Below are 27,058 nucleotides of genomic sequence, written 5' to 3' on the forward strand. Positions count from 1 at the left end.
TGTTGCAGTAAGAGTTCTGAAAATAACCTTGGTTCTACAGATTCTAAATTGAGATGGAACCAGTTTTGGTGATTGTCAAATTTTATTTCGATTCATTTGCTTTGCTTTCTTGCCATGGAGGATAATAAATTTTGTGTTAGATTGACTACTAATGAAGTGAAATGTGTTAGACTGACTACTAATGAAGTAAAAGGACTCTCTCTCTCTCTCTCCCCACTTATTGGATTGTAAATTTTTCAACTTTCTTCGGTTGCATTTGGATGTACACTCAAGTTGCAAATTTGCAACCACAAATACAGCATTTTCTAGCAGAATAATTTACTACATAAAACAAAAGGAAATAATATAACTGTTTGAATCGTATAATCCTTGGAAATGACCTCATAATATTATAAAATTTATCATTTGTATAACTGCAATGCCAGGAAAGAGCTCAGGAGTCTAATAACAAGGTATGAGCTCTCCTCTCTGCTAGAAATTCCTTCATCATAGAGGATTCTCCTTTTGAGGGGAGACAGATATCAACATATATCCTCACTTCACTATGGTTAAAATGCTCCTCTGTTTCCATAATGACGGTTATTACCCTGCACAAGGCAACAAAATGACTTTTGGTTGGAATAAATCTCCCAAGATTCATACTTGTTTCCTATTTTTCAACATCCAAGATTCCTAAACACCAAAAGATCAATACAGAATCTGGGTCTAGCTTTTCCAACACTGATGTGGATTGGGGAGAATTGATAATTCAAAAAATTGGGGTGGGGATACCCTATGTCATAAAAAAAATGATTAAAAGTATTTTAACACGACAGTAGTAGCACATATGAAAAGATAGTTTTAACTACTACCAGACTGACTTAGTTTTAACTACAAGACTGACTTTGTTAAAATATGGTGTACAACCTCAGTGCATAATTCAAGGAAGATTAGCTACTGTACAAGGCTCCAGTTCTATGAAGCCATGTGTTTGCCAAGATGTTGTCAAACAATCTGAATAAAAAATCCCCCACAATACGCCAAGAAAGATGGATTGGAAGGCGGTCATATTTTTCTCGTCGGCATAAAGCCATATAAACCAAAATGACTCCAATGAGAGAAACACAAGGTATCTGTCAATCTCCCCAGCATAAATGTTAGCCAGATTTTTTAGCCCTCGGGGTCGGAGAAGTACACAGGACTTTCATTTTCACCCATATCTGCAGAAACAAAAGAATCAACTGATTGCATGGTTGATAGGGTTGAAGCAGTGTCCTCAGAGTCAGAGACTTCATCATGTATAAGCACGTGCTCTTCGTCAATTTCAGATGATTCGGACCCAGACGCTCCGTACAAAAGTTTGTTTATTGCTGTCTTTGCCGTGTCAACAAACCATTCATCCTCAGGAAGGGCACTAAAAAAAATCCATTAAGATCAGGCAAACCCACAGAAATTTAGTAGCTGTTTGGATACGTTGATTTTAGAATCCAGGTTTATAGTTTGAAAGCGGTGTAAAATTCTGGATTTTACAATCCATTATCCTGGATTTTAAGTAAGAAATTCAGGTTTTAGAAATCTCTCCCTCCATCCTGAGATTTCTAAAACCTGGAAACCGGGGACGATCTCCTACTCTCTCGCCGGAAAGTAGGGCGAGAAATCAAAAAACTACAGACAGTCTCCTCTCGTTTCACATTCAGGATTTTGAGGAAATCCAAGATTCTAAAATCCGTGTATCCAAACAGCCCCTTAGAAGGCGACAAAAAGGGGGGAAACAGGATAGGAAACACAAAGCAGAGATTGACTGAGATGTACCTTTGTGGGTCTATGCCTCTTGCAGAAAAGGTTCGTATCGCACGGGTAATTATAGTTGACGCAATATGGTGCACATGTCTGGATGGATATCCCCCACAAACCGCAATTTCAACGATAAAGTGCATATCAAGAATTAGCTGATGCAGAAAAAAAATGTTTTAGAATTCGGGATGGCTCAAAAATAGAAAACATGTATGACAGTGATATTGCCATATGTCAGAGCATAAGACTTTATAAGAGCAACAGTGAACAGGTTTATTTGCCAACATACACCAAGTGGGTTTCGCGACTACTATATATTCATATAAAAACAACTTATGAGATGCTTCGAAGATGACCATATTATAAGCAAGCCATACTCCTACAATGCAACCCTTGATTTATATTGTTTTTTGCAGCCTGCTTTGTATGTGATAGAATCACAAATTTAAGTGCAATTTTAGTTCTCAAAAGAAACAATTGCGGATATAAACAAGGCATCAGTCAAAAAGAGATTGTTCGGGTACATCATCAACCTATGACACTCAGATCCTTCAAAATGCTCCAACAAGGAGACTAGACAAATGCTTCTACGAGATCCTTCAAAGCAACATATTAGCCAAACAAATTTAGAGGATCCCAGCATGTGAACTTTGTTACCTCAATTTCTCACATACCTGTATCCTTATCAGAGTAACATGGTTGGCAACAAAATCAAAGTTCGACAATCAATTGTCGAGCCTCGTGTCATAGCAGTTAGAACATAAAAGGGTCCAAAGCTGCCCTGATAGGTTACAACCCAGGCTCGCCACCAATTAAATAAAAGGTTCAAGCCAAGCAGCGAATGCACTAAAAGCAAAAACACGTGCAAGAAACAATCTTTGAGAAGACATAAAGGAGCAATATACAAAAACAACAAAAAAGACGTACTTGTTGCAACCCAAATGGATGAAGACGAGCAGAATCATCCTCAAACACTTCCCAGAACCCCTGTTCATCTGATAACCACATTACCACAGTTTCTGTTAATCTGGCAAGCAAAATTTTCTGTATCTTTTCTTTCCCAACTAAAACATCCCCAGCAATGATTCCTAACTGGTGCAACTTCGAAAATAATGCCTGCATCATCAACATAAAAAATAATAATTAAAGCATACATTGAACATGTGGAAAGATCATGAAACAAAATAAAGAAGGAAAATAAACACAAGAGGTAGAAAATTGTAATATAAAAGCCACCATGAACAAACGGGCGGCAACCCTTACAAATCTAGATTCCGTAAGTATGGTAGAACTATATTTATGATACATTAATGATGAATGGTTGGATATGATTATCTCCAATTGATTAACGAATCCACCAGTAGATCATGCAAAAAAAAAAAAAAAAGTCCTCCATTAGAATCGATCATACTGATTTTGGCTAGTATGGTAGAAATAGTGTTTAATTTGGGAGAGTCAAAAGAGATTTTGACTTTATAGGACAAAACGCGGAATGCGGATGCAACGCAACGCAGAATGCGGCCAAGGTAAAAGGGAGTCGACATGGATGCGAGGGAGTTTTATAACCATAGGTAAAACTATATTTATGATCTATTAATGATGAATGGTTGGATACGGTCTATGATTTAGCTGACACTTTGAATTTATTGCTGACACGCGTGTCCTGCCGTGTCCGACACGACACGCGTGTCCAGACAAGTCGCCACTCCTTTGGACACTTTAAAATGTACTGCTAGGAGTGTTAGAGTTAATGTGGGCATGTGGACACATTTTCATACCGTGTCAAGTGGGACATTCTGTTTTGTAATTGTTGAGGGAGGTAGAGAAAAGAGAGAAAGTAAAGATTGAGAGAAAAGATTGAGTTAGGGTTCTCCCCCTCACTCATGTAATATAAATAATAAAGAGTGAAGTACAAAGACAAGTATGCCCTTGGGCATTACAATAAAGACCTAAAGACCTGTTAACACTCCCCCTCAAGCTGGAATGTAGATATCTAACATTCCTAGCATGTCACAATTATCAACTAACTTAGAGGCTTCGTGAACATGTCTGCTAATTGATCTGTAGATCTGGTAAACACAGGAGATGTGTAGCATCGCTGAATCAAATCTCTAATGAAATGACAATCAACTTCAATATGTTTGGTCCTCTCATGGAAGACTGGATTCGTGGCAATGTAAATGGCGGATTTGTTGTCACAGTATAACTGAGCTGGAGAAGAAGGAGGAAATCCAATCTCTGAAAGTAAGGAACGTAGCCACATGAGTTCGCCACTCGTATGAGACACAGCTCTATATTCTGCCTCGGCACTGGATTTAGACACGACATCTTGTTTCTTACTTCTCCATGAAACACAAGATTACCTCCAATAAAGGTGCAATATCCTGTAGTAGACCTCCTATCAGCCGGAGATCCTGCCAAGTCTGCATCAGTGTATCCTTCAATTCTCTGGTGCCCATGCCTCTGAAATAAAAATCTTTACCTGGCGAACTCTTCAGATATCTCAATATCTGAAGTACAGCCGCCCAGTGTGAAGTGCGAGATGAGCTCATATGCTAGCTAACAGCACTAACTGCAAAGGTAATATCTGGACGTGTAACGGTAAGATAAATGAGCTTACCAACTAAGCGTCTGTATCGCCCTGGATCTTCTAACAGGACTCCCTCCTCAGGGAGTAATTTCATATTCTGGTCCATAGGAGTTGAGGCAGGCTTGACTCCCAAACAACCTGTCTCATTAAGAAGATCCAAAACATACTTCCTCTGTGAGAGGTAGATACCCCTAGTCGAATAGGCAACCTCAATGCCTAGGAAATACCGAAGATGACCCAAATCCTTAGTAGAGAACTCTGTCTGAATGAAGGATTTGAGCCTCTGAATGCCACCTGTATCGCTACCAGTGATGATGATATCATCGACATATACTATCAACAGAACACAACCAGCCTGAGACTGAAAACTGAAGACGGAGTGATCAACTGCGCACTGCTTCATGCCAAAGTGAATTAGTGTAGCACTGAACTTCCCAAACCAGGCTCTCGGAGATTGTTTGAGACCATAAATGGATTTCCTCAAACAGCAAACAAGAGAAGATCTCTCCCTCCTGAGCAACATATCCAGGAGGTTGCTCCATATAGACCTCTTCCTCCAAATCACCATGAAGAAAGGCATTCTTTACATCCAAGTGATGAAGATGCCAACCATGATTCACAGCAAGGGATAGCAGGACACGGATAGAAGGAATTTTCGTAACTGGTGAAAAAGTCTCGCCATAATCAATCTCATATGTCTGCGTGTACCCTTTTGCAACAAGTCGAGCCTTAAGGCGCTCAACTGTGCCATCAGGAAGGTGCTTGACTGCATAAACCCAGCGACAACCAACTAGGCGAGCAGCATATGGGAGAGGGACCAAATCCCATGTCTGATTGGCCTGCAGGGCCTGCATCTCAAGATTCATAGCCGCCCACCATCCTTGATGATCAAGTGCCTCCTGTAGAGTCTTAGGTAGAGAAAGAGAGGACAAAGACGAAACAAAACTGCGAAATACAGGGGTGAGAAAGTCATAATACACAAAAGAGGAAATGGGATGAGCAGTACTGCGAGACCGAGTGCGAGAGTCAGAATGTACCTCAGAAGTGGGGATCTCCGGCTGAGATGGTGATGGCTCGGGCGGGGCTGCATGAGCAGCAGATTTGACCCAACGCTGGTACCGCTTCAATGGTGGAGGTAGAGGGGCTGCACAAGGCTCTGACGTCGGCATAACAGTAGAATCAACTGTAGGGGAGGAACTGGACACCGGCGGTGTAGAAACAGGAATGGGATCAAGAAGAACCGGAAGAGAAAGAACAGGAGTATGCGAGGAAGAACAGGAGTATGCGAGGAATCCTCCTGAAGTGGAGAAGGGGAGGGATCCAACAAGATGGACGGACTAAAAAATGACTGAGTCTCAAAGAATGTAACATCCGCCGAGACAAAGGATCGTCGCAGGCGGGGGCTGTAGCAACGATAACCCTTCTGGGTCCGAGAGTAACCTAGAAAGATACATCGTTTGGCCCTAGGATCCAACTTATCTAATCCTGACCCAAGAACGTGGACAAAACAGACACAGCCAAAAACTCAAGGTGTAAGAGGGCAAGGGTCAGAGGTAGGACGGAGAATCGAGAACGGAGAGGTGCCGCCAAGGACCGAAGAGGAAAGCCTATTCGTCAGGTAGCATGCTGTGAGTACAGCATCAGCCCAATAGGTCTTAGGGACCCGCATCTAAAAGAGTAGTGTCCGTGCCCCATCTAATAATGAGCGAAGCTTCCTCTCAGCCACTCCATTCTGCTGAGAGGTATGAGCACAGGAGAACTGATGAAGAATGCCTCGCGAAGAGAGGAATTCCTAAAAACCATTAGAGTAAGAGAAATATTCCTCTGCATTGTCAGTGCGAAGACATTGGATATCACATGAGAATTGATTACTAACTTCAACATAGAAACCACGAAACACAGAAAAAACTTCAGAACGATCTTTTATTAAATAAGCCCATGTCATACATGAATAGTCACCAATAAAGACCACAAAATAGCGAAATTCAAATAAAGAGGTAGTCCTCGCAGGACCCCATACATCAGAATGAACAGAGCAAGAGGGTGTGAAGCCCGACTAATAGTCCTAGAAGAAAATGGCACACGATGATGCTTCCCAAGTTCACAGGCCTCACACTGAAAAGACCTAACAGATGAAGAAGAAACGAAGGGAATCCTGCGTAAACGCTCCATACACAGGTGACCTAGACGGCAGTGCCACTGGTATGCATCGACCGAGCCATGTAGAATCGGATGGGACAGAGCGCAGTCGAGACGATAAAGGCCATCCACTTGACGGCCCGAGCCAATCGTCCTCCCAGTCGAGAGATCCTGAAAAAGACAATATGAAGGAAAAAATGAGATAGAACAATGAAGATGCTTTGTTAATTGACTAACAGAAAGTAAACTGAAATGTGACTTAGGGACACATAGCACAGATGATAATGTAATGCCTGGTGAAGGGGAACAACTGCCAACACCAGTGATAGGAGAGGTACTCCCATCAGCAAGAGTAATAGAACGTGAAACAATATGATGAATATCATGTAAGGATGACTGGGTACCTGTCATGTGATGAGATGCTCCCGAATCAATAATCCAGGAGCTAGAACTAGAGAGGACCGAAGCAGGAGAACTACCTGGCTGAACAAGACCAGCAGTAGGAGGGCGGCTGGTAGATCTGAAACGATGTAGCTCATCATAGTTGGCACGAGAGACGACCATCTGATCGGTCTGAGTAGCCAGTGGTGTCTGTGAGGGGCTGTCAATAGGCAGTCGAATCTGGAAAGGCAAGATGTGCAGTACGGCCCTGACGAGGATCTGGAGTGTGACGCAGCTCAGGATGGAGATCAAAGCATGTCTCGTGATAGTGACCCTCACGCCTAAAATGAGTACAATAGGGCCGAGCTCGACCTCCACGGCCACCCTCTCGGCCGCCGCCACGTCCGCCTCGGCTACTATCGCGACCACGACCGCGACCAAAAGTGCCTCCTCCTCGGGAAGGGCGGTCAGCGGCGCCATAAGCAGCAGTAGTCGAGACATCCACGGGAGTAGGAATAGTAATGCCAAGTGCACACTGCTGAGCTCGTAAAAATACCTCCTGAAGAGTGGGTACAGTACCAAACCCAAGGATGTGTTGTCGAAGATGAGCGAACTCTGGTCCAAAACCCTCAAGGAAATGAACAACACGGAGCTGATCCCGCTGTCTGGCTGCCGTGGTAAGATCAGTGGTGAGAGGTATAAGAGCATCCAGCTGCTGGCAATAGCAGACAAACTGTCTGTAGTAATCATAGACTGTAGAATCACCGCGCCTGTGACCCATCCAGCGCGAGTAAGTGTCGCAGAGAGGGGCGACATTCCCCTCACCAGAATATAATGCCGCAGTGTGCTCCCATACCTTTCTGGCAGTAAGGAGATCCATCATGATGCTAGCAATGGCAGGGGTCATACTCTGCCATAAAAGTGTACGAACAAGGGCATCATCTACATCCCAATCATCAAAGATAGGGTCAGTCTCAGGAGGGGGGATCACGACGAATAATAGAAATCTTTCGTCGGGCCTTCAGATATGTCTCCACAGCAATCTTCCAAGTCAAATAGTTGGATCCATCAAGACGGGAAGTGGTAATCGGTGGGAATGACGCATCCACTGATGACAAAGACGACAACGCAGCCTGACACGGCTGGGAACTAGTAGCCATAGCTGGAGTACAAATAGTAGGGTCATCAATACTAGGTGTATCTTCCATAAGAGACCGAAAAGAAGACTGAAGATGACCAACAACGAGCAAGTAGAGACAACGATGAAGACTATAAGCAAGCTAATAGACCGCGGCTTCGTGAGGACAACATTTGCATAAGGGAGGCATGAGACAGCCGCACGGCATAAAGACAAAGTCGAGACAAATCTGAACCACAAACATCGCAATGATGTAAGTACAAATCCAAAACAACACCATGAAGATAGTGATCAAGCCGAACAAGAAAATCTAGGGCATAGCTATGACCCAAAAGAGGAAGAAGAGATTATGATGGATCAGATTAGGGCAAGGAAGAGTGGGGAAAAGAGGGTACTGTAGCAGGAACTGTAGCGATGTACTGTAGTGGGTACTGTAGTGGGTACTGTAGCGGGTACTGTAGCAAAGAATGGAGGGGTTATGGGTTAGGGATGGAGAAGATGGAGGTTGAGGTTGATGGAGAAGATGGAGGTTAATGTTAGGGGTTAGGGAAGAAAAAGAAGGAAAGAAAAGAAAAAAAAATGGCCCTAGGCATCCATGCCCTAGAGCTCTGATACCATGTTGAGAGAGGTAGAGAAAAGAGAGAAAGTAAAGATTGAGAGAAAAGAGAGAAAGTAAAGATTGAGAGAAAAGATTGAGTTAGGGTTCTCCCCCTCACTCATGTAATATAAATAATAAAGAGTGAAGTACAAAGACAAGTATGCCCTTAGGCATTACAATCAAGACCTAAAGACCTGTTAACAGTAATTAAATATTGTGTTTAACTCATAAAGACCTAAAGACCTGTTAACAGTAATTAAATATTGTGTTTAACTCATTTATTATGAACTCTTCTCTTAGCTCTTCTTTAACTAATATTTGTTGTTATACCCCTTCCCCTAAACCTAAAACCCTAAACAAACTATAATTCTAATACTATATTCATTATATCATATTGATCTCCCTTTCTCATTGTATATTGGAGATGGAAGAGAACTAGATTAAATTGATGAATGCATTGTTATTTGATTATCTCATGTTTGTTCTAGGTTATAGTTGATTACTTTTAAAATTTATTGGTTTATTAAATGAATATCATATTTATATCGTTACAAATGATGATAGTAATTAATAATTTTGTGTATGTACGTGTCACCATTTCTAAATTTTTTAGATGTTGTCATGTCAAACAACTCGTATCCGTGTCGAAACTCGACATACGAATCTGTATCGACAAGTCATGATTATATATGCTTTCTATTTTAGCCGTGTCCCCATTTCTCAATTTTTGGGGTTTGATGTGTCTAAGACTCCGTGTCCGTGTCCACCGATCATAGGATACGATTATCCTCCAGTTGATTAATGGTCCACCAGTAGAATCCGTCAGCATGTTGGAAAGCATGCAGGCATGAGTATTCAAAATGCAAAAATATATGCCAGATTTATTTGAAGCCCAATTGCTGGAACAACGGTCCTTTGAACCAAGTACTTGATTTTTGGCTAGTCATTAAAATAGTCATTTTCCAAAACCTCGATAACTATCCTTTGGACCAAGTATTTGATTTTTGGCTAGTCAGTAAAATAGTCATTTCCCTAACTCTCCAAACTAATTGAGTTTTCATTATTACTGTTTACATATAAATTTAGGGCAGTGATAAATAGACTCCCAAATATCTTAAATCGACTCCCTATGTGTCTTTCTCTCTCCTCAGGGTTAGGGAGAGAAAGAGGAGAGAGATAGACACATAGGGGGGCGATTTAAGATATATGGAGGTCGATTTATCACTCCCCTAAATTTATCATTAACATCAGGGAAGAAATTAAAAACTAAAATAAAAAGAGACGCTTGAATTCCAGATAGTTAAGAAAAAGTGCACAAATTTTCACAAAATGAATAACCTAAAAATGTGGACGTGCGTGATTTAAAACTAAAACTTGCTGCAAATTATTGTTAATGGCCTGAACAATAAATTATTTTCCACTCTAATAAGCTTTATTTAGTGATGTTTATGTTTCAAAGGAAAAAAAACTGATTGTGGTGAGCATTCTCGTGCTAGGAGAATCTGTCAAATACACAATTGAACAATTCAAGAAAATACACCACCTGGAATGGCAGAGAAGGTAATGGGTCAGAGTCCCAGAAGAGATCCTCTTCTTTCCCGTCCAAATAAATCTGTGCATCTAACCTTGTTTTGCCTTCTCTTGAGTAAATGAAGTTTAAAACATACTGCCGACAGAAGTGATCTCTGAGTTTATCCAGGGAGTGTTGAAGTTGACGTCTCCAATCTTTAAATTCTGTAGAAATAATAGTATTTTCATTAGGTCCATTTCCCAGTTCCTTACTTGCACTTTGTGGGTTACAAATCCTGGATACGGCCATTGGCAACAGTTCATCGGCAACAGTAAATGCTGTTCCTAAAAGCGCCAGCTGCTGAGAATCGCTTTCAGGCCTGAAATGTAAGTCCTCTTTCTGATCTGTGAGATTATCATCTTCAGATGGACCAGGTAAGACTTTGATCAAAGCCTCTATGTATCTATCAAATAGTTGGGAGAGCCTGTGTAAAATGGTTCCTCCAAAATGAGAAATGGCCACTGGGGTTAACTGCTCCACAATATCCTGAAAAGAATAACTAGCATGTGTCATGTTAAGAGTCCAAACATACATATCAAGTATCTTACTCAGAAAAACGAGAAAACATTAAGATTAGGATTCAACCAGGAGAAAGGAAAGTAATGGAATCGAGACAATTAGAGCAAAAACTAATTATTCAAAACAATGTCGGCTATATTTAGCTTGAAATAATTTCATAAAGGACAATAGCAGCACAGATCTACACTGTCTTAATCCATGTTTAATGAACATTTTTTTAGCTTATTGTTTAGTAAATCTCTTAGTTGTTTAGTAACCTTTTACATCCTTGTGTGTTTCAAGATCCAAAGACTAGTTCGACAATTGGTGGACAGATTAAGTTTTGTGGACTCTACTATTTAGATTGTAGCCTGGTCTATGTAGCTTTAGATACTAAAGTTTCACCTCAGCTCTGACATTGCCGGCTTGAGATTCGTCACTTCACAATCTTCATCAAGTAGTTCCCGATCTTAAGTATGTAACTAGATTAGAGTATGAAGCTTGTCAATTAGGTAAACACTATAGGGTATCCTTCTAGAAATGAGAAAAGGCAATTAGTTCCTTTTTTTCCCATTATACATTCTGATATTTGAGGTCTACCAAAGAGTCCTTTCTCTGTCCAAGTATAAGTACTTTGTTATTTTTGTGGATGATTATTCACGCGTGACTTGGTCATATTTTACGAAAGAAAGATTGGAGGTTTTGTCTATATTTTAAGTATTTCATAAAGAAACCAAATTGGTACGATGCGTATTTTACGTTCAAATAATGTAAAAGAATATGTATCACAAGATTTTGAATGATTCCTAGCCGATTCTTGTATTTTTCATCAAACATCTTGCACACATACTCCCCATGCTTGAAGTTGTTAGACCTTTATTACTCAATATGACTGTCCCGAGCTTTATTGGAGAATTGTCGCCCTAACTGCTACTTACCTGATCAATCGAATGCCACCCTCCACCTAGTGTGAAAAATCTTCTTATTCCGTATCATTTTTTTTTTTTTTGAAAGATGACAATTTTATTGATACTATGGAAGTTACATTGGGGACTAGAAGTCCCAACTTGCAAAACATAGAATCAATTAAGGATGTCCGGGAGCATACTCCTATACCAGTTAATACCAACGAAGAAAATCTACTAATTCATCCACTACAGTGAGGACCACCCATCCAGACACTGCCACTTATTCCTTATCATTTTTAATAGCACATTGATTTATCTCCCTCCTAAAGTGTTTTGTTGTGTATGCTTTGTTCATTATCTGGCACCTAGCCTATATATATTGGACCCGCATACAAATGTGTTTTCTGGGATACTCTCCAACTCAGGAAGGATATTGATGTCACAATCCACTTTTGAAGAAGATAGTAGGTTCATGTTGATGCCACCTTATTTGAGGATAATCCTTACTTCTCTCCTTCCGACAATCATATACCTAAACTTGGATCTATTGTTTCACCACCTCTATACCCACAGTGGTTTCTCTATCCGATATGAGAAGGGAATGACTCAACTCGCCAATCAACCTATGTTTGTGTCTGAAGATCATATGATTGACTATATTCCCTCAAGTGTTAGCATTGTTGTTCAGAAAGGTAAACGGTCTTCTACTCAGCATCTCATTGCTAATTATAACATTTGATTCATTTAAACAAAATTATTTGGGGACTATTTGAATCTGCAGGAAAATGTGTAGTAGGTTGCGGCAAGATATATAAAAAGGGCGGCCCAGTGCACAAGGGTCCCGCCATTGCTGGGTCCAGGGAGGGCCAGATGTACGCAGCCTTACCCCTGCTTTGCAGAGAGGCTGTTTCCGTGACTCGAACCCGTGACCACCAGGTCACAATGGAGCAACCTTACCGTTGTGCCAAGGCTCGTATGATTAAATATTTATAAGGTTAAATATTTACCAAAGAGTACAGTGGGGAGGCTGAACGCACGATTGATTCGTCAAAGGCTATACACAAATCTTTAGTATCGGCTCCAAGGCACCATGGTGACTTGCAAGATATATGGAGCAATCAACATTGCATGTTACTTAAGTGGAATCAAGTAAGGTTTGCAAGTTACGAAAGGCCATGTACGGTTAGGTAAGTCATGTGGATAACTCGGTATTTGTATGTAAATGGGGCAAGTAACATTGTCATACTAGTTGTCTATGTGGACAACATTGGAGTCACTAGAGATAATCAGAAGGAAATTGTTGAAGTAAAAATGAATTTGCAAGATCATGTCCAGAGTCCAGACAAAAGATTTGGAAAACGTACATTACTTATTGGTACTGTAGTTGCATGATCGAAACATGTGATTATTTTATCTCAAAAGAGTGGTTGGGGATTCCGTGCAAAAGCAAAGATCCCACATCAGAAATGTAAGGAGATGTGGATGGGCTTATAAGGGCTTGGGCACTGTTACGAACCCGAACGGTTCGTAACGTGATTCGATCTTCTTAGAGGGAAGATCAGCCTCTTGATCCACTTCGAGGGAAGGATCAATCCTCCTTTGTGCAAAAAGACACAATTTCTAATAAGATTTTTTCATTGATTTCCATTAACAATAACATATGCTTATATAAAGCACTTAATGATAAACATAGAAAGATCTAGAAAGATCTTATGATAAAAATAGAAATAGCCAAATAAAGATTATACTAATCTAAATTGGTATCCTAATCTATCAAGCTACTAAATATATCAGATCTAGTAAGATCTTATCTTATTCTCTAAAATAAGAAAGTAATTTATTCCATTCTAAATGGAATCCATCTTGGCATGTATCATTCACCCTCCCTTTAACGTCTAGCATTTAAGGGTGAGTTCTACTCGGGTCCCAACAAGTGGTATCAGAGCCGAGGCGTGGTCACCACGGTGTGCCTCCGAAGACAGAAAAATCCTTCGGGGAAGATCTCGGTAACCCCGGTATGCATCCGTGAACCAAAAAATCCCTCGAGGAAGATCCCGTAGTTCCCATGTTGCTCCCACGTGGAGGGGCAAGATTGCCCATGTTGCTTCCGCATGGAGGGTTGGGGTTCCATGCAAAAGCAAAGATCCTACATCGGAAATGTAAATATACCTTCTGGAATAAGGATCAAACACGATTTGCAGAAAATATAAAGAAATGATGCAAAGAAACACAATCACACAAGAAACACTAGATGTATGTGATTCGGCAGCGTGCCTGCGTCCACGGCAGAAGAGTTTTCACTACTTCGGTTCTAGCGTTAAAAAATCTTCTTCTTCGCCAAGAAAATACAAAGGAAATCTCCCAATCCCATAACCCTAACATGTGGCTTATATATCAACGCCACTTCATGAAGAAATTTACTGAAATACCCCTTAGAGAAACATAAAAAATAAATTTTCCTTCCGGGGAAGTACCCCGGAAACCCCGACAGGGATGCGCTAACCCCTTCACCCCCAGTGAGCTAACCAAGCGGCACGACTCATGTGTACGTCGCACACATTAGTCCATCAAGGGCGCTATATGATGCCAGAATACAAGACATCTGCACAACAAAAAGTAGGATTGTGATCCTTTGTTAGAGACATCTATATTAGGGGCAAAGCCAATTTACACTCTTATGGATCCTAATGTGAAATTATTAAAGGGAGATTTGTATGAATATCGAAGTAGTATCGTCGCCCTGTTGGATGACTCATTTGCCTAATGATTACAAGTCTTTACAGTTTACATAGCTCTTTCTGTAAGTATTATAAGTTATTTCATGCAGGGTTCAAATATTGACCGCTGAGAAGCAGTTAGGTTTATCCCAAGTTATGTAAATATGCACCAGGCAGAGGAATTATTTTAAAGAAAAATAACCACTTAAAAATGAAAAGTTTTTCAAATACAGATTACGTTGGACAGCCATCTGGTTGACATTCCACAACAGGCTAGTGTACCTTGGTTGGAGGAAATTAGTTATCTGCCACACCAAGAGGTAGAATCGCAGTTGCATGATCCAGTGCACATGCCGAGTATCGAGTAATTAATCACAAATGTGAGTTGATTTTACCGATGAAACTTATGGAAGAGTTTGGATTTGAAGTTCGCAAGCCAATGGTATTGTGCAATAATCAAGCAGCTGCATATATTGCTAGCAATTCGATGTTTCATGAGGACTAAGCGCATTGACGTAAATTGTCATTTTGTCCATGAAAAAGTCACTAGTGAATTCATATCTACTCCCTATGCGAGGTTCGAAGAAGAGTTGGCAGACATTCATAAAGACGCTTGCACACACTCAATTTGAAAGTATTTGTTCCAAGATGGACATGGATGACAATTATGCTCCAGCTTGAGGGGGTGTTAAAAGTTAAATAATTTAAGTTGGATAAGATTTACATTAGATAAAGGTTTATTTCATGTTATTAAGATAAAGCGCATCATGGATGGCCCAATGGGATAAGGTGTAATTTGGTTTATTTCATGTTTATTAAAATAAAGCGCATCATGGAAGGCCCAATGGGATAAGATGTTTCTTTTAACTCAAAATATATAAATATAAGAAGTCATGGGGTTGGATTTGAACCTCCATGGAAATTCTTCCTCTCTCCTTTGGTTCTTCTCTTTATCTCTTCTTCTTCTCCATCTCCAATACAAAGTAGATGAGACTAGTTTCTAAACTCTAACAAGACAAAAACAAAACTTTTGTAAGTTCTATAGTTATGTAAGTTCTACAGTCGCATAGCACACCGGTAAGAAGTTCGAAATTTCAGTGGACATGACTTCGCTTACTCACACCCTTGGCCAATGGCCATGGGTTGAGCTTGTAGCTCAATTGAACAAGTCTTGGTTTCCCAACCTTAACGTTGTAAGTTCAATCCCAACTTACATACCAAAAAACATAAGAAAAAAAGGCCATACGCTGAAAACATAAGAAAAATGAGCGTACCTTAACAATGGCCATAAATTTCTTTCCACTACTAGTAAGCATAATATCTGATGATGCAGCGTCTGAAAGTGGTGACTCAAAATGAGGTGACAAGAGCTCTGTGTAATCCTCCCCTACTAAGTCAAAAACCATTTTTGTTGCTCGTCTGAAATTCATATCAAGAACCTCCTCAATGTATGGACGCAAAAGAACTGTAATCCACATAGAAAATTTCAGTCCTTGTGATTCCAACGCTGAGCAATGACTGAGACTCGCCTGAATGCATATGCTCGCAGCACGGAGAGCAGAGGCAGTGTCAGACACAGGTGCATTTTCCTTCACTAAATGAACAAAAGCCTCCAATTCAAACTCAGCCCACTGCTCAAGTCTATTGATATACAAAGGCACATCACCAAATATTAAAGTAGATTCTTTAGCTGCCACAGAGATGGTCGAAAATACAAACTGAGACAAAGTTGCAGGGAATGTTTCTGAGTAGATTGAACACGAAGGAAGAAAACCCTCAATGCTTTTCTGGAGACGGGACCCATATGCTTTCAACAGTAACTGATGAGCTGTAGGACCATTCCCAAGTTTAAGTAAACCAGACAAAGCTTTCTTTAGTTCAACAATGCCGACAGATGGTTGCTCGGCAATTTCAACAAGTTGATCCACAAGCATCACTTTCCTTTTTAGGAAAGCAACCTTATAGGAAGAAACTTCGGTAGATAAATTATCTCCCGACTCTAGCAGCTCCGGAGAACTTTTCTCTTCTGCATCCAACACCGATAGTGCTTCTTCCATTTTATGCTCTGCCAAGAGAACATCTACCGTCTCCAAAAATGCAGCCTTGTGGTCCTTGTTTTCATTCGGCAAGGGATCCTGAAATTCACAAGCTTGAAGGTCTTGTTCAGCTTCCTGGTTCTCTGTGTTACCTTGGTTCCACACTTCCAACTCGCGGCAAACACCACTCATCAAATCCTGTACAAGAATTCCTTGAGCAGATATGTGTTTTTGCAGTTCAATCAATTCATGTTCCATTTCAATAACCTCTTCTGATATTCTGCAAAAAAGTTACTATAAAAGCGGTGAGCACATTAACATAATTTTACAAAAATTGGATTCATACACTTAACTTTTCAAAGACAATACATCAAATAATAGGCATGAACAATCCAGGTTTCAGTCTCAAAAGCAAGAGGCATCTGTCTGGGACAGAACTAGAAAAATCAACAAGAATTATTCAGCGGGTTGATGAAATTTAGAAATATACAAAACATAGAAATCAGAAGTCCTACATTAACCATAACCATGGTATGAGTTTTGCTCTAAACATAATATAGAACATTAGCCAGCAATGACAAACATAGTTGTCAAACTCTTACGAGTCGTACGAGTCAACTCCCGAGTCGAGTCGAGTCGAGTAGCTGGTCTTTCGAGGCGAATCGCATGGGTACTCGCCTCTGTTGAAGACTCTTACGAGTTGTCTGGTAACTCTTACGAGTCGCTGGGAGACGACTCGAAAAAATAAGACTCTTGCGAGTTGAGTAGCTGGGCCTAGATTTTCTTGTTTTGATGGTAGAAAACTTGGAAGTTGGAACTCAGAACTTAATTATTTTTGTGCATGCAACTTACAAACATATAGTTATTTATAATTTTTTGGCTGGTGCTTTATCCATGTGCTGTTGGGTTATATATGTATTTTTACATGGTTCATCTTTTCATATATAATTATATCTTTTTTCCAACTAAATTTCTATTCTTGTTAAAAACTCTTACGAATCACGAGTCAAGTCGAGTCGCGAGTCATAAAATTAAGAAATCGAGTCACGAGTCGAGTCATAGGTTGACAACTATGACAACAAAGACCTTCTAGAATTACTCAGCTGGGAGTTCCCATGAATGCATCAGAACAGCTCTCTGTTGGAAAATGGATGTAACTTCAGTAAGCAAAGACTAGCCTGATTAACTAAAACATAAGTACATAAACATCCCAAATGACAAATATAACCCCATTTTACAACAATAATTTGACCAAGATAAAGTCATAGAAAACAACAAAGCCCTGCAATTCAAAAGTAAAAAAAAAACAAAGCCCTTCTAGAATACAGATGGTAAACACAATTTGGCCAATATAAATATGAGGGAGTTCACATAAACACATGAATGCATCATAACAGCTCTCTACTGGAAAATGGATGTAATTTCAGTAAGAACAGACTAGCCAGATTAACTAAAACACAAGTACATAAACATCCCAAATGACAAATATAAGCCCATTTTACAACAACAATTTGAACAAAATAATAAAAGTAATATATAAATCCAACCAACAGAAGCAGAGGTTGAAGAAGGAATATTCTGCACTGGTTTGGGGGAAGAAAAATAGAAAAGAAAACGTTAATTGCAAAAGAAAATTAATTAAATGAAAAACAGAAATGTAATTTCTTCTCACCAAGAAATCACAGCATTATTCTAGAGCAAAGTTTGAGGTTTCAGTTTCGGTATGTATTTCGATCGTGATGGAAATGGAAATATGTTGGTTTCATATGGAAATTTCTGTGGAAATCCTATAAAACTACGGAAATGTATGGAAACATATGCAAATGATAGACATTTAAGATGAAACTTTAGAAAGAGCGAGAATAAACACAAGTATACACTAAAAACCATAACAAAGGCAAAAAAACCCACCCATAATGGTATAACAAAATTAAACACCTGGTGAGTGGTGACACGTGCAGCAAGCATGTTTGACACAGTACATACCATATTTCATATGTAATTCATATAAATATCTATACATAAGATATACACTACGTTACACAAACAATTCATATAAATATAATTAAGTTTTTTAAGGCATATAAATATAATTATGTAATACATATTGGTATAGTATATCACTAATACACTTACGTTTTTGGTTTCAGTATGTGTTTGATGTGAATTTCGGTGTTGATAGAAACAGAAAATCTTCAGTCATTTTTGCCGGTTTATGTGGAAATTTAAAACCATTCTGAAATAATGGATTCAAGTACATCAGTACTCTTCAACCCATTTTGTCAGAAACAATTTCAATCATGCAAAACCCGATTTAGGGTACATACAGCAGCAAGCATTTCAGAAGGGGTTACCAAACCCATTCTTTTAGAAGTTTTATAATATCTGTGTTGCGCGCGCGTGTGTGGTTGGGTGAGTGGGGGGGGGGGGGGGGTAGATATTGTGTATATCTATGTGTGTGTGTGTGTGTGTGTGTGTGTGTGTGAACACATTGTACAAGTGATTCAATTAAATAAGAGAAAGGTCAATAAGGTCTACAAGAGAAAGTAGGGATAAAATGAAAACAAAAGGGACAAATGAACAAAAAGGGAAGAAAAGGAGAACAAAGTAGATTTTTAGCATTTCGTACCAGACAATGACATGGTTCCATAGAACCCCCTCAGTTAGCTAATGCTCTGTTTGGTTTCTTGTAGATGGTTGGGAGAATAGGAGAAAAATAAGTCAAAGAGAATTAGACAAGAATGGAAGAGAATGGAAGATGGGGAGAATATTTGGAGGGAGATTTGCGAGTAGTGTTTGGTTGCGCGAGGAAATTAGCGGAAGATGTAGGGTGTCATTATCAAAATATAGGTGGAAGAGAGAGAAAGAGAGAAAAAGAATAAGACAAAAATTTCTCCTAATTCCCCCAACAAATTTTTCCATTTTGGTGAAAAAAGGGGAGAAGATTATGGGGGGAACATCTCCGCCACGTAGGCGCCCACCTAGGATAAAAACCAATAATGATGTCTAGAAGTTGTCTAGTGGTCAAAGGTGTAAATGACAACCAAACATGCTTTGGGGAGATCTCTGGGAGATCTCATGCATTTGAAACTCCTACAATCCCCCCAAAACAAGCAACCAAACAGAGCATAAGTGATCAACATCAGAGTTTCCTTATCTAGGTTTTGGTTTTGACCATGCTCAAATATCTTTCAGACCATTCCACAAATTGAGAATGCAGCACTCTACCTGATATTGGGCAAGTCACTCATTAGAATCTTTATAGACATACTTGTACAAGTAAAAGAACTTTATAGTATGATGTCAACAGACTCCAATATCTCTTAGGGATAATTGAACTAATATTTGTAAAAATATTTTCCCTCCAATTAATAGTTATAACGAAGAGAGTGATGCTTTATTACCTGAGGAAGGCCAAGTACTTTGAGTGCATATTGCCACATAAGTTCTCCACTGCATCCTTCAGATCCAGTAGCTCGGAACAAAGTCTCCTAATTCCCTTTAAACAGATAGCTAAAACTTTAAATAGAAATTCTGACACTGAGACTATCTTCAGAACATGAAAACAACTGCATAATCCTGCTGACACCAAGCACTTAAAAAGCAAGAAATCGGAGAGACCAAAGTGACCAAATAAACATTGAGGACTAAAAAACAAGAATTAAAATTTGATATATTGGAGAAAATAACTTACAACAGAGAAGACTTATCTGATTTTTCACAGATTTGAGATTTGTAATAATTATTTCCCACAGTCTTGACATCAATATTCCCGAAAGAGTATAGACAAAGGAAATGAAAAAATAAACATATTTTATAGTGAGCATCAAAAATATGCATTGCTTGTTGGAAATTATCACTTTAGTCCCTCTTGCAATAATGATGTGTGTGTGTGTGTGTGTGTGTGTAATCAAAGGGCGGTAAGGGCCACTACATGCATGGAACACTCAAAGATTCAATCAGTTCCTATTTTCAAGATTGCAAGAAAACATAGACAGCCCATTGAGATTTCAGTAGCTAGTGTCTGATATCTTTGGCATAAAAAATGAGCAATTACAGGGAATGACTATAGGAAATTATTCAATGCAAAGAAAAGTTCCCACAGTAAATGATTCAGCAAGGACCAAGCGACAATTAGAGGATTGTGTAATTTCTACATAGGCTCTGTTCACTTGTTTTCCCGGGAAAGGAAAAGAAAATGTTTCCCGGGAATCTGACGTGGCATTAGGAAAAGAAATCCAGGGAATCTGTGCAGGAAAAAGTTTCCCTATACTGTTCACTTGCGTTGGAAAAGGTTTCTAGGGAAACTGCTTGCCCTTCTTTTTGCACTAGTTTTCCAGGGAAACGAAATCCGTGTGTTTTTATTAGGAAATGAAATCCCTAAAAGGTGGGAAAATGGGCTTTTCCATGTCATTTTTTGCTTTTTTGCAAATATTCCACATGTGTAATTCTATTTTCCCTAGAAAGCAAATGAACACCAGAATTCTGTCTTATCAAGGTCTTGTCAGGGAAAAAATAAGTTGTTTTCCAGGGATTTGCTTTCCTGGGAACGCAAGTGAACAGAGCCTTAGAGCAGACGTAGAAAAACCTCAGTATGCCAAACACAAAGAAATGAACTTCATTCAAACAAGAGTAGATGTCCAAGCCAAGACATGCCAAATGGACTCCTATTAAACAGTGAAAAGGCTATCCTGAAACATGTTTTACATTCCCAAGGGACTAGCAGCATTATCCAATACTGAGGGGTCACCTACATTTGCTATAAATATAAAGGAACCTAATAAAATGGGAGAGGTGTACTGAAATTTTATGTAATGACTTATTTGAAAATTGGGAAGAAGGGTCAAAGGGCAGACGATGGTCTTAATTACAGCACTCTAGAAAGATCACTGCCTAGAATATTAAGATTTTTGGGTCATTGAAAAGAAAAGATGCATTAAGGATCTAGGAAGAGGGGAAGCCAGCCATGCTTATTTTGCTTCAGTAGAGTCAAATTTGAGAAAGAAGAAGACACAAGCGTGCATCCCTCTCATCTGTCAGAGTTGCATGGGGTCTTATTATTATTTGGCCTTCTAAAAACTTATCATGCTTAGATTTATCCACGGGAGAGTTCTCTGCCGGTTTTACGCTTTTGTCAATGGATGGTGGGTTTCAGTGGCTGCAATCCAAGATGTAAGGACCAAATAACCCTTTTATGAGGAGAAGGCTGTAGTGTGGAGCTTTATAAGGAGATGCTTGCTTCCACTGGTCGGGGGGTCGTAATAGATTAGCCTTAGTATCTGAAACTTTTCCAACTTCATCCTTACGAATGAGATTGTGGATTTGTTGATGGGCTGAGCTGTCCTACATGGTTGAACAATCAAACTAATTCGGTTATATGTATATGGGACAGATTTTTGGTGTTGAAGGAGTAGGAGGAACAAATCCTAAATGTTCATTTGAAGACACCTCAGAAACTGATATTCGATAATTGCCCACTTGGTGTTGAGACAATAATGGGGACCATCCATGTCAAGAGAAGGGAAGCCAAAAGAAGTCGAGCCAATACATCTTTAAGTGGAGCCCACGTGGCGCATCCACCCCTACTAAGCTTCAAAGTGAAGTCGTAAGATAGGTGAGGGATAAAAATGACCTTATGATAAGTTTGACTTTGGCCAAACTTTCAAAAGTGACAATTTTCCCTTCTTTTGGGTTTTTGTAGCCGAGGTGGCCTACATTAGTGTAGACACCCAATTAGTTGATTGCCTGGTTGGGTCTGAGATTAATCGTAATGTGCCTCTTGACTTATTTTTAGAATAAAAGTTAAGTTAGCTTCCTGTTTTGTTTCGGCTTGTTTTAGCTAGTGAGTCGTCTAGGATAGTTTCATTTTCTTTTAATTGTGTTTTATAGACACGCTAGAGAAAGGATTAGCAACTCACGATTGTGTGGAAGTTACAAGTTTCAACTTTAGGAAGGAGACTTCCCATGCATGTCACAAGAGTCTTTATATGTAGGCCTATGACAAAAAAAATTATGCATAATGAATACGAATAAAATTTGAAGCTTGTAATTTTGCAACTTGGACGTGATATCCTCCCTATGTCTTGGTGTGATGCCCTGACAACCCTAGTGGCGTCATTCCTGCTGTATACTTTGGTGTGATGGCGTGGTCGCTATCTTTTTTCTCTCTCCTTCAAAGGTAACTTTCTATCTCTTGAACTTCAATCTTCTTCTTGCTTTCCTCCTTTGGGTCTTCTCTAAATTTCAGGTTTTATTTCCTATCACCATAGAGAATGATTTCAAAAGTTTCTTCAATTTCAAGTGTTCAATCTTGATCTACAATACTATGACCAGTTCTACTTAGATTTCTGTCTCTTTGATTAACTTCTCCAATTCGAGGGTTAGGATTACATTTTTAAAAAGTAATAACAAATCTGATCTTTGGATCTTGTTTGAAATTTTGGTTAATTTAAATTTGTTATAAAGAATGATTATAACACTGTTCGCAGTCCTAAAGTAATTCTGATTTCAAATTTCACTTACAAGTTGATTGGATTCCATGTAATTCACCTTTCTCGTGTCTTTTATCCATTAAATCAGTCCCTATTGTTTTGGAAAATTCCCTCCCATAGACCCATCCTACGTCACTTAAAAGTTTGGAGGTCAGGTCCAACCATCCAAGACAGTTTAGGCATGAGAGGGCTTGCCTAGCGGTTCCGAGCTTCAAGGAAATGGTGGGAGAATTGGGAAGAAGTTAGGACGCAAAAAAAAATCAGAATGGAACAGAACTTTCCTTCACAAGATAGCAAATGGGATCCAGCAGTTGGTAGAAAATTAATAAGAGATCAAGGGGTGCACTTCTACACCAAAGTTTGCAATAAGGATGATGTCTGGAGACTTAAAGTTGACAAGGTTCGACTCAATATTATCGTTGTTGATATGAAAACATTGGTTAGAAAGGAAATATGAGTAAGAGGAAATAAGAAAGGCTGTTTTTAGCATGGAAGAGATAGAATTAGACCTGAGAAGTTGTGGATCTGGTGAGAGAGTTTCACATGAGAGGTTGTTTAGCATGGAAGAGATAGCAATAGACTAGAGAAGTGGTAGATTTTTGGCCAGAGAATTTCACATGAGAGGTTGTTTCAAAAAAGGAGCGAGTGCAAATTTTTTTCATTTCTCACATCCCTAAGAAGGGAAGGAGCAATGAGGTGAGGAATTTCATCATATTAGCCTTGAGAATAATTTGTATAAATCATTGCTATGGTCCTTCTCCATAAGCTTGAACGATGTATTATTGGATACAATCTCATTGTTTCCAGGTGATTTGCCAGGAGAGGACAAAGTCTTGATGGGTGGGGTTATCATTGCCAATGAGAGCACAGATTTGAAATCTCATGAAGGTAGTCGAGTATCTTCAGCAAGAGGATTTGGAGAAATCTTATGACCACATTGAATGGGTATTTTGGATTATACTGTCGTAGGATGGGTTTTGGTCCCAAATAAATTGTATGCATGGTTATGTTTTGTATGCAAGCTTCTCGGTTCTTCTAAATGGTACTAATGTGGGTTAGATCCATAGTTCAAGAGGTATTAGACAAGGTGACCCCCCTTTCGCCTTCCTATTTACGTTGGTTGAATTCCTTAGTTGTTTGCTAAGTTGGACCCAAAAAAGAGGTTTAATTGGAGGGCTTAAGGAAACTAGGTCTACTCCTTTACCGGTTTAAAACTTGCAGACAACTTGTTAAATGTTGGCAATGGTATAAGTCGTGAGAGTGGATTCAATAGTACATAATATATACACTTTTGTGTCAATGTACATACAATTTAGGTAGTTCAACTTTATGCTTGTACTGATATTATCTACACTAATGAGCTTTTACATAATTTAAATTTATGATTAATATAAAAGGGGAGGAGCCAAGTCCTGAGGTTGACTTAAACTCTTATTTCTTACAAACAAGGCTTCTTGACATGGTATCAAAGCAATGCAAGATCTACACAATCTGTTAGTGGAGAAGTGAAGACATTTTCTGAATTTTTTTCCGTTAGGCTCGAAGTCTCTACCAGTGGAAAGTTGAAGATCTTAACTAGTATATTGCTTTCAATCTAGGTTTTAAATTATTGCATGGTCTCTCCTAGTTTGTTTTCAAATCCTTGTGTATCCGTCTGGCAGTTCCTCTCCTCATTGTGAGTTTGGGTTGAGGAAACCCAAATTTGTTGAGGAACCCCTAATTCAGCCCTTTCTTTATGCTGATTTGTAGTTGTATCCGTCTGGCAGTTCCTCTCCTCCTTGTGAGTTTGGGTTGAGGAAACCCAAATTTGTTGAGGAACCCCTAATTCAGCCCTTTATTTAGGCTGATTCGTGGTTGTAGGGTGGTTCCTGTGAAACAACCAGTTACTTCAAAAGCTTAAGCTGTTGGAGAAGGCATTATTTAATCTTTTATACTTTAACAATCCCCCTCACGTGTGGCCCCTCTTTTTAGAGTGGGCCTACATGTGGCAAATGTAGCCCCTTCCTTTTTTTTTGGGTTGGCCATTGCATGTGGAATTTCGATATCAAGGAGGTTTGAACTCAGGACCTTTGCTCTGATACCATGTGAAACAACCAGTTACTCCAGAAGCTTAAGCTGTTGGAGAAGGCGTTATTTAATCTTTTATACTTTAACAGCTCCTCCCTCTCTATGTTAGCTTGGTTGAGGAAACCCTAATTTTGATCTCTGATGCATTTTGTGGGATTAGAATATGGAAATTTGGTTACTAGCTAATTGCATCTGTTAGTGAGTCTGGTTATTGTCTTTATATCTGAATTTTTGCTTAAGGTCTTCAGATTCTTGAGAATTTAAGAGATGGCATTTTGGTCAGGGATGACATTAAACAATCTAGAGAAATAACTGCAAACATTAGATACCCAAGGGCGATGAATGAATATGAGGTAGAGCGATTCACCATGGATGGCACAGAAGCAACAATCCAGTTGGTTGCAAATATTTCGCTTAGCAAGCGGATTACCCGTGAGAATCATAGCATGCATCACAGACCAAAGAAAATCAAATGTTATCGAGGAGTCCATATATTTTCAAATGTCAGGGAAGTCAGTAGAGAACGTGGGGTTAACTAAAACTGAGTAGTGGGACTTAACTGACCATATCTTTTCATGTTCGGGGGACCAATTCAACTTTTCATGATAAATTAAGGTAGAGAAGTAGAAACCGGTTAAAGAGACTCTTCAAATATCCAAAGGAATGCACCAAAAAAGAATGTAATCAGCCATGGAAGCCCTCAGATTAACTGCTCGAGCAAACAGGTTAGGGAAAGCACGAAGAAAAGAGGTGCCACCGCACCAGTTATCTAGCCAAAGAAAGTGTTTGTTTCCTTGCCCACGCAACTAGAAAACTGTCCATGAAGGTATTGAATTCTTGTTTTCAAGACTTCCAAGAAGGGGATTCAACTGTCCCACATTCGCCAACTCCGCATTGCCTGAGGTTCATCGCTTGGTCCATTGATGCACCGCAAAATAGCAACTTGTCATCTACACGCTAAAGATAGCCTATCACCAACTTCCAAGCCGTCCACCTTAAACCCCTCTATTAGACCACACTCTAGTAGCTCTTTCCACCAGTCTACTTAAGGCATCCTACCACTAAAAAAACATATAGGGGGAACATGGATCACCTTGCATCAATAAATCGCCTTGAGATTTTGAAGAATCCTTCAGGATTATCACTGATGAGACCACACCCAGATCCATAACATCCATTTTGCCCTAAAACCCAACATTCCTAGTATAAAATACAAAAAATCCCATTCTACCCATACGCTATCCTATGCTTTCTGTTAATCAATCTTACACAAAATTCCCCCCTACCGTCCTTATAATGGGAATAATGCAATCGTGATGCCCCTGGATAAATGCCCCTTAAGGCCATGAAATTGCTGATTCTAATACCTCAAAAAAAAAAAAAGCCTAAATTGAGTCAACTAAACAAATGAGATTATTCCCAAAACAAAAAAACGCACACAGATTGATAAAAAAAAAAAACAGAAGTGGAGAAAGGGGGTGAGGGCACACCTTCTCAGTCTTAGATTGGTAGATGGAGCTAATGTTAGATTGTGGGGTGATCCATTCGTGAGATGGAAAATCTTCTTCTTCTTCGCTGCTCTCCATTTCCCCACTCTCCACACCTTCTTTTTTTTTTTTCCGTTTACTTTTTGAACTGAGAGAGAAGGAAACGAAAAGAGGGGCGTTTTGGAAACGGGAAGTGAGTGGTCGACTGGTCGTGCAGCGTGTGTGACTTTTTACATTTGGTGGGCCAATGTCCAAATATCACGCTGATCGGTAATGCCCAGGTATTTGCTCTCGGGTTGAAGATGGTCAACCCTAAGCCAACCCAAGGCCAGGTCGGGCTGAGTGGGGTTTCGACCGAAATTTAAGTGTTATCACGAAAAAATAAATAAATAAATCATTATTTTATATTTTCCTGAAATTTCAGCCGGAATTACCAAAATTTTGGTTTCGGTGAGGACAGAAACGCATTCCGAAACCGAAATTTGAAGCAGTGCTTACTGATACACTTTTCACATTGTAAGGGAATGGCCTCGGGAAGAACAGGGGGTGAATACATCATTTTCCGCCTAGACTTTGTTCCTTGTAAAGAGCTTTGGGAATAAGATTTTGTTTGTGGCATGCCCTAGTCCACAAAAAGATTTGATATATCGGCCCCATCAACAACC

The 27,058-nt window shown here is 39.5% G+C and overlaps 1 protein-coding gene across 2 annotated transcripts; it reads right to left on the bottom strand.

The window, feature by feature from the left end:
• Positions 1 to 747: 747 nt before the first annotated feature.
• LOC143884690 (LOW protein: exocyst complex component-like protein) lies at positions 748 to 26,603 on the bottom strand. Of its 2 annotated transcripts, none has more exons than XM_077388401.1 (7): positions 26,397 to 26,603; positions 19,753 to 19,847; positions 15,587 to 16,628; positions 10,163 to 10,675; positions 2,701 to 2,889; positions 1,792 to 1,928; positions 748 to 1,393 (listed from the first exon to the last, which is right to left on the bottom strand). In XM_077388401.1, exons 1-7 carry the CDS (start codon positions 26,490 to 26,492, stop codon positions 1,150 to 1,152), a joined length of 2,316 nt encoding a protein of 771 aa, XP_077244516.1. In that variant the 5' UTR covers positions 26,493 to 26,603; the 3' UTR covers positions 748 to 1,149. The 2 variants fall into 2 exon arrangements, with proteins under 2 accessions (XP_077244516.1, XP_077244518.1); XM_077388403.1 differs by having other exon boundaries at positions 19,753 to 19,927; positions 26,397 to 26,525.
• Positions 26,604 to 27,058: the final 455 nt, after the last annotated feature.

This window comes from Tasmannia lanceolata, unplaced genomic scaffold (genome assembly GCF_043159265.1).
Source record: "Tasmannia lanceolata isolate RefF3 unplaced genomic scaffold, GAP_Taslan_0.1 ptg000008l, whole genome shotgun sequence".
NCBI classification, from domain to species: domain Eukaryota; kingdom Viridiplantae; phylum Streptophyta; class Magnoliopsida; order Canellales; family Winteraceae; genus Tasmannia; species Tasmannia lanceolata.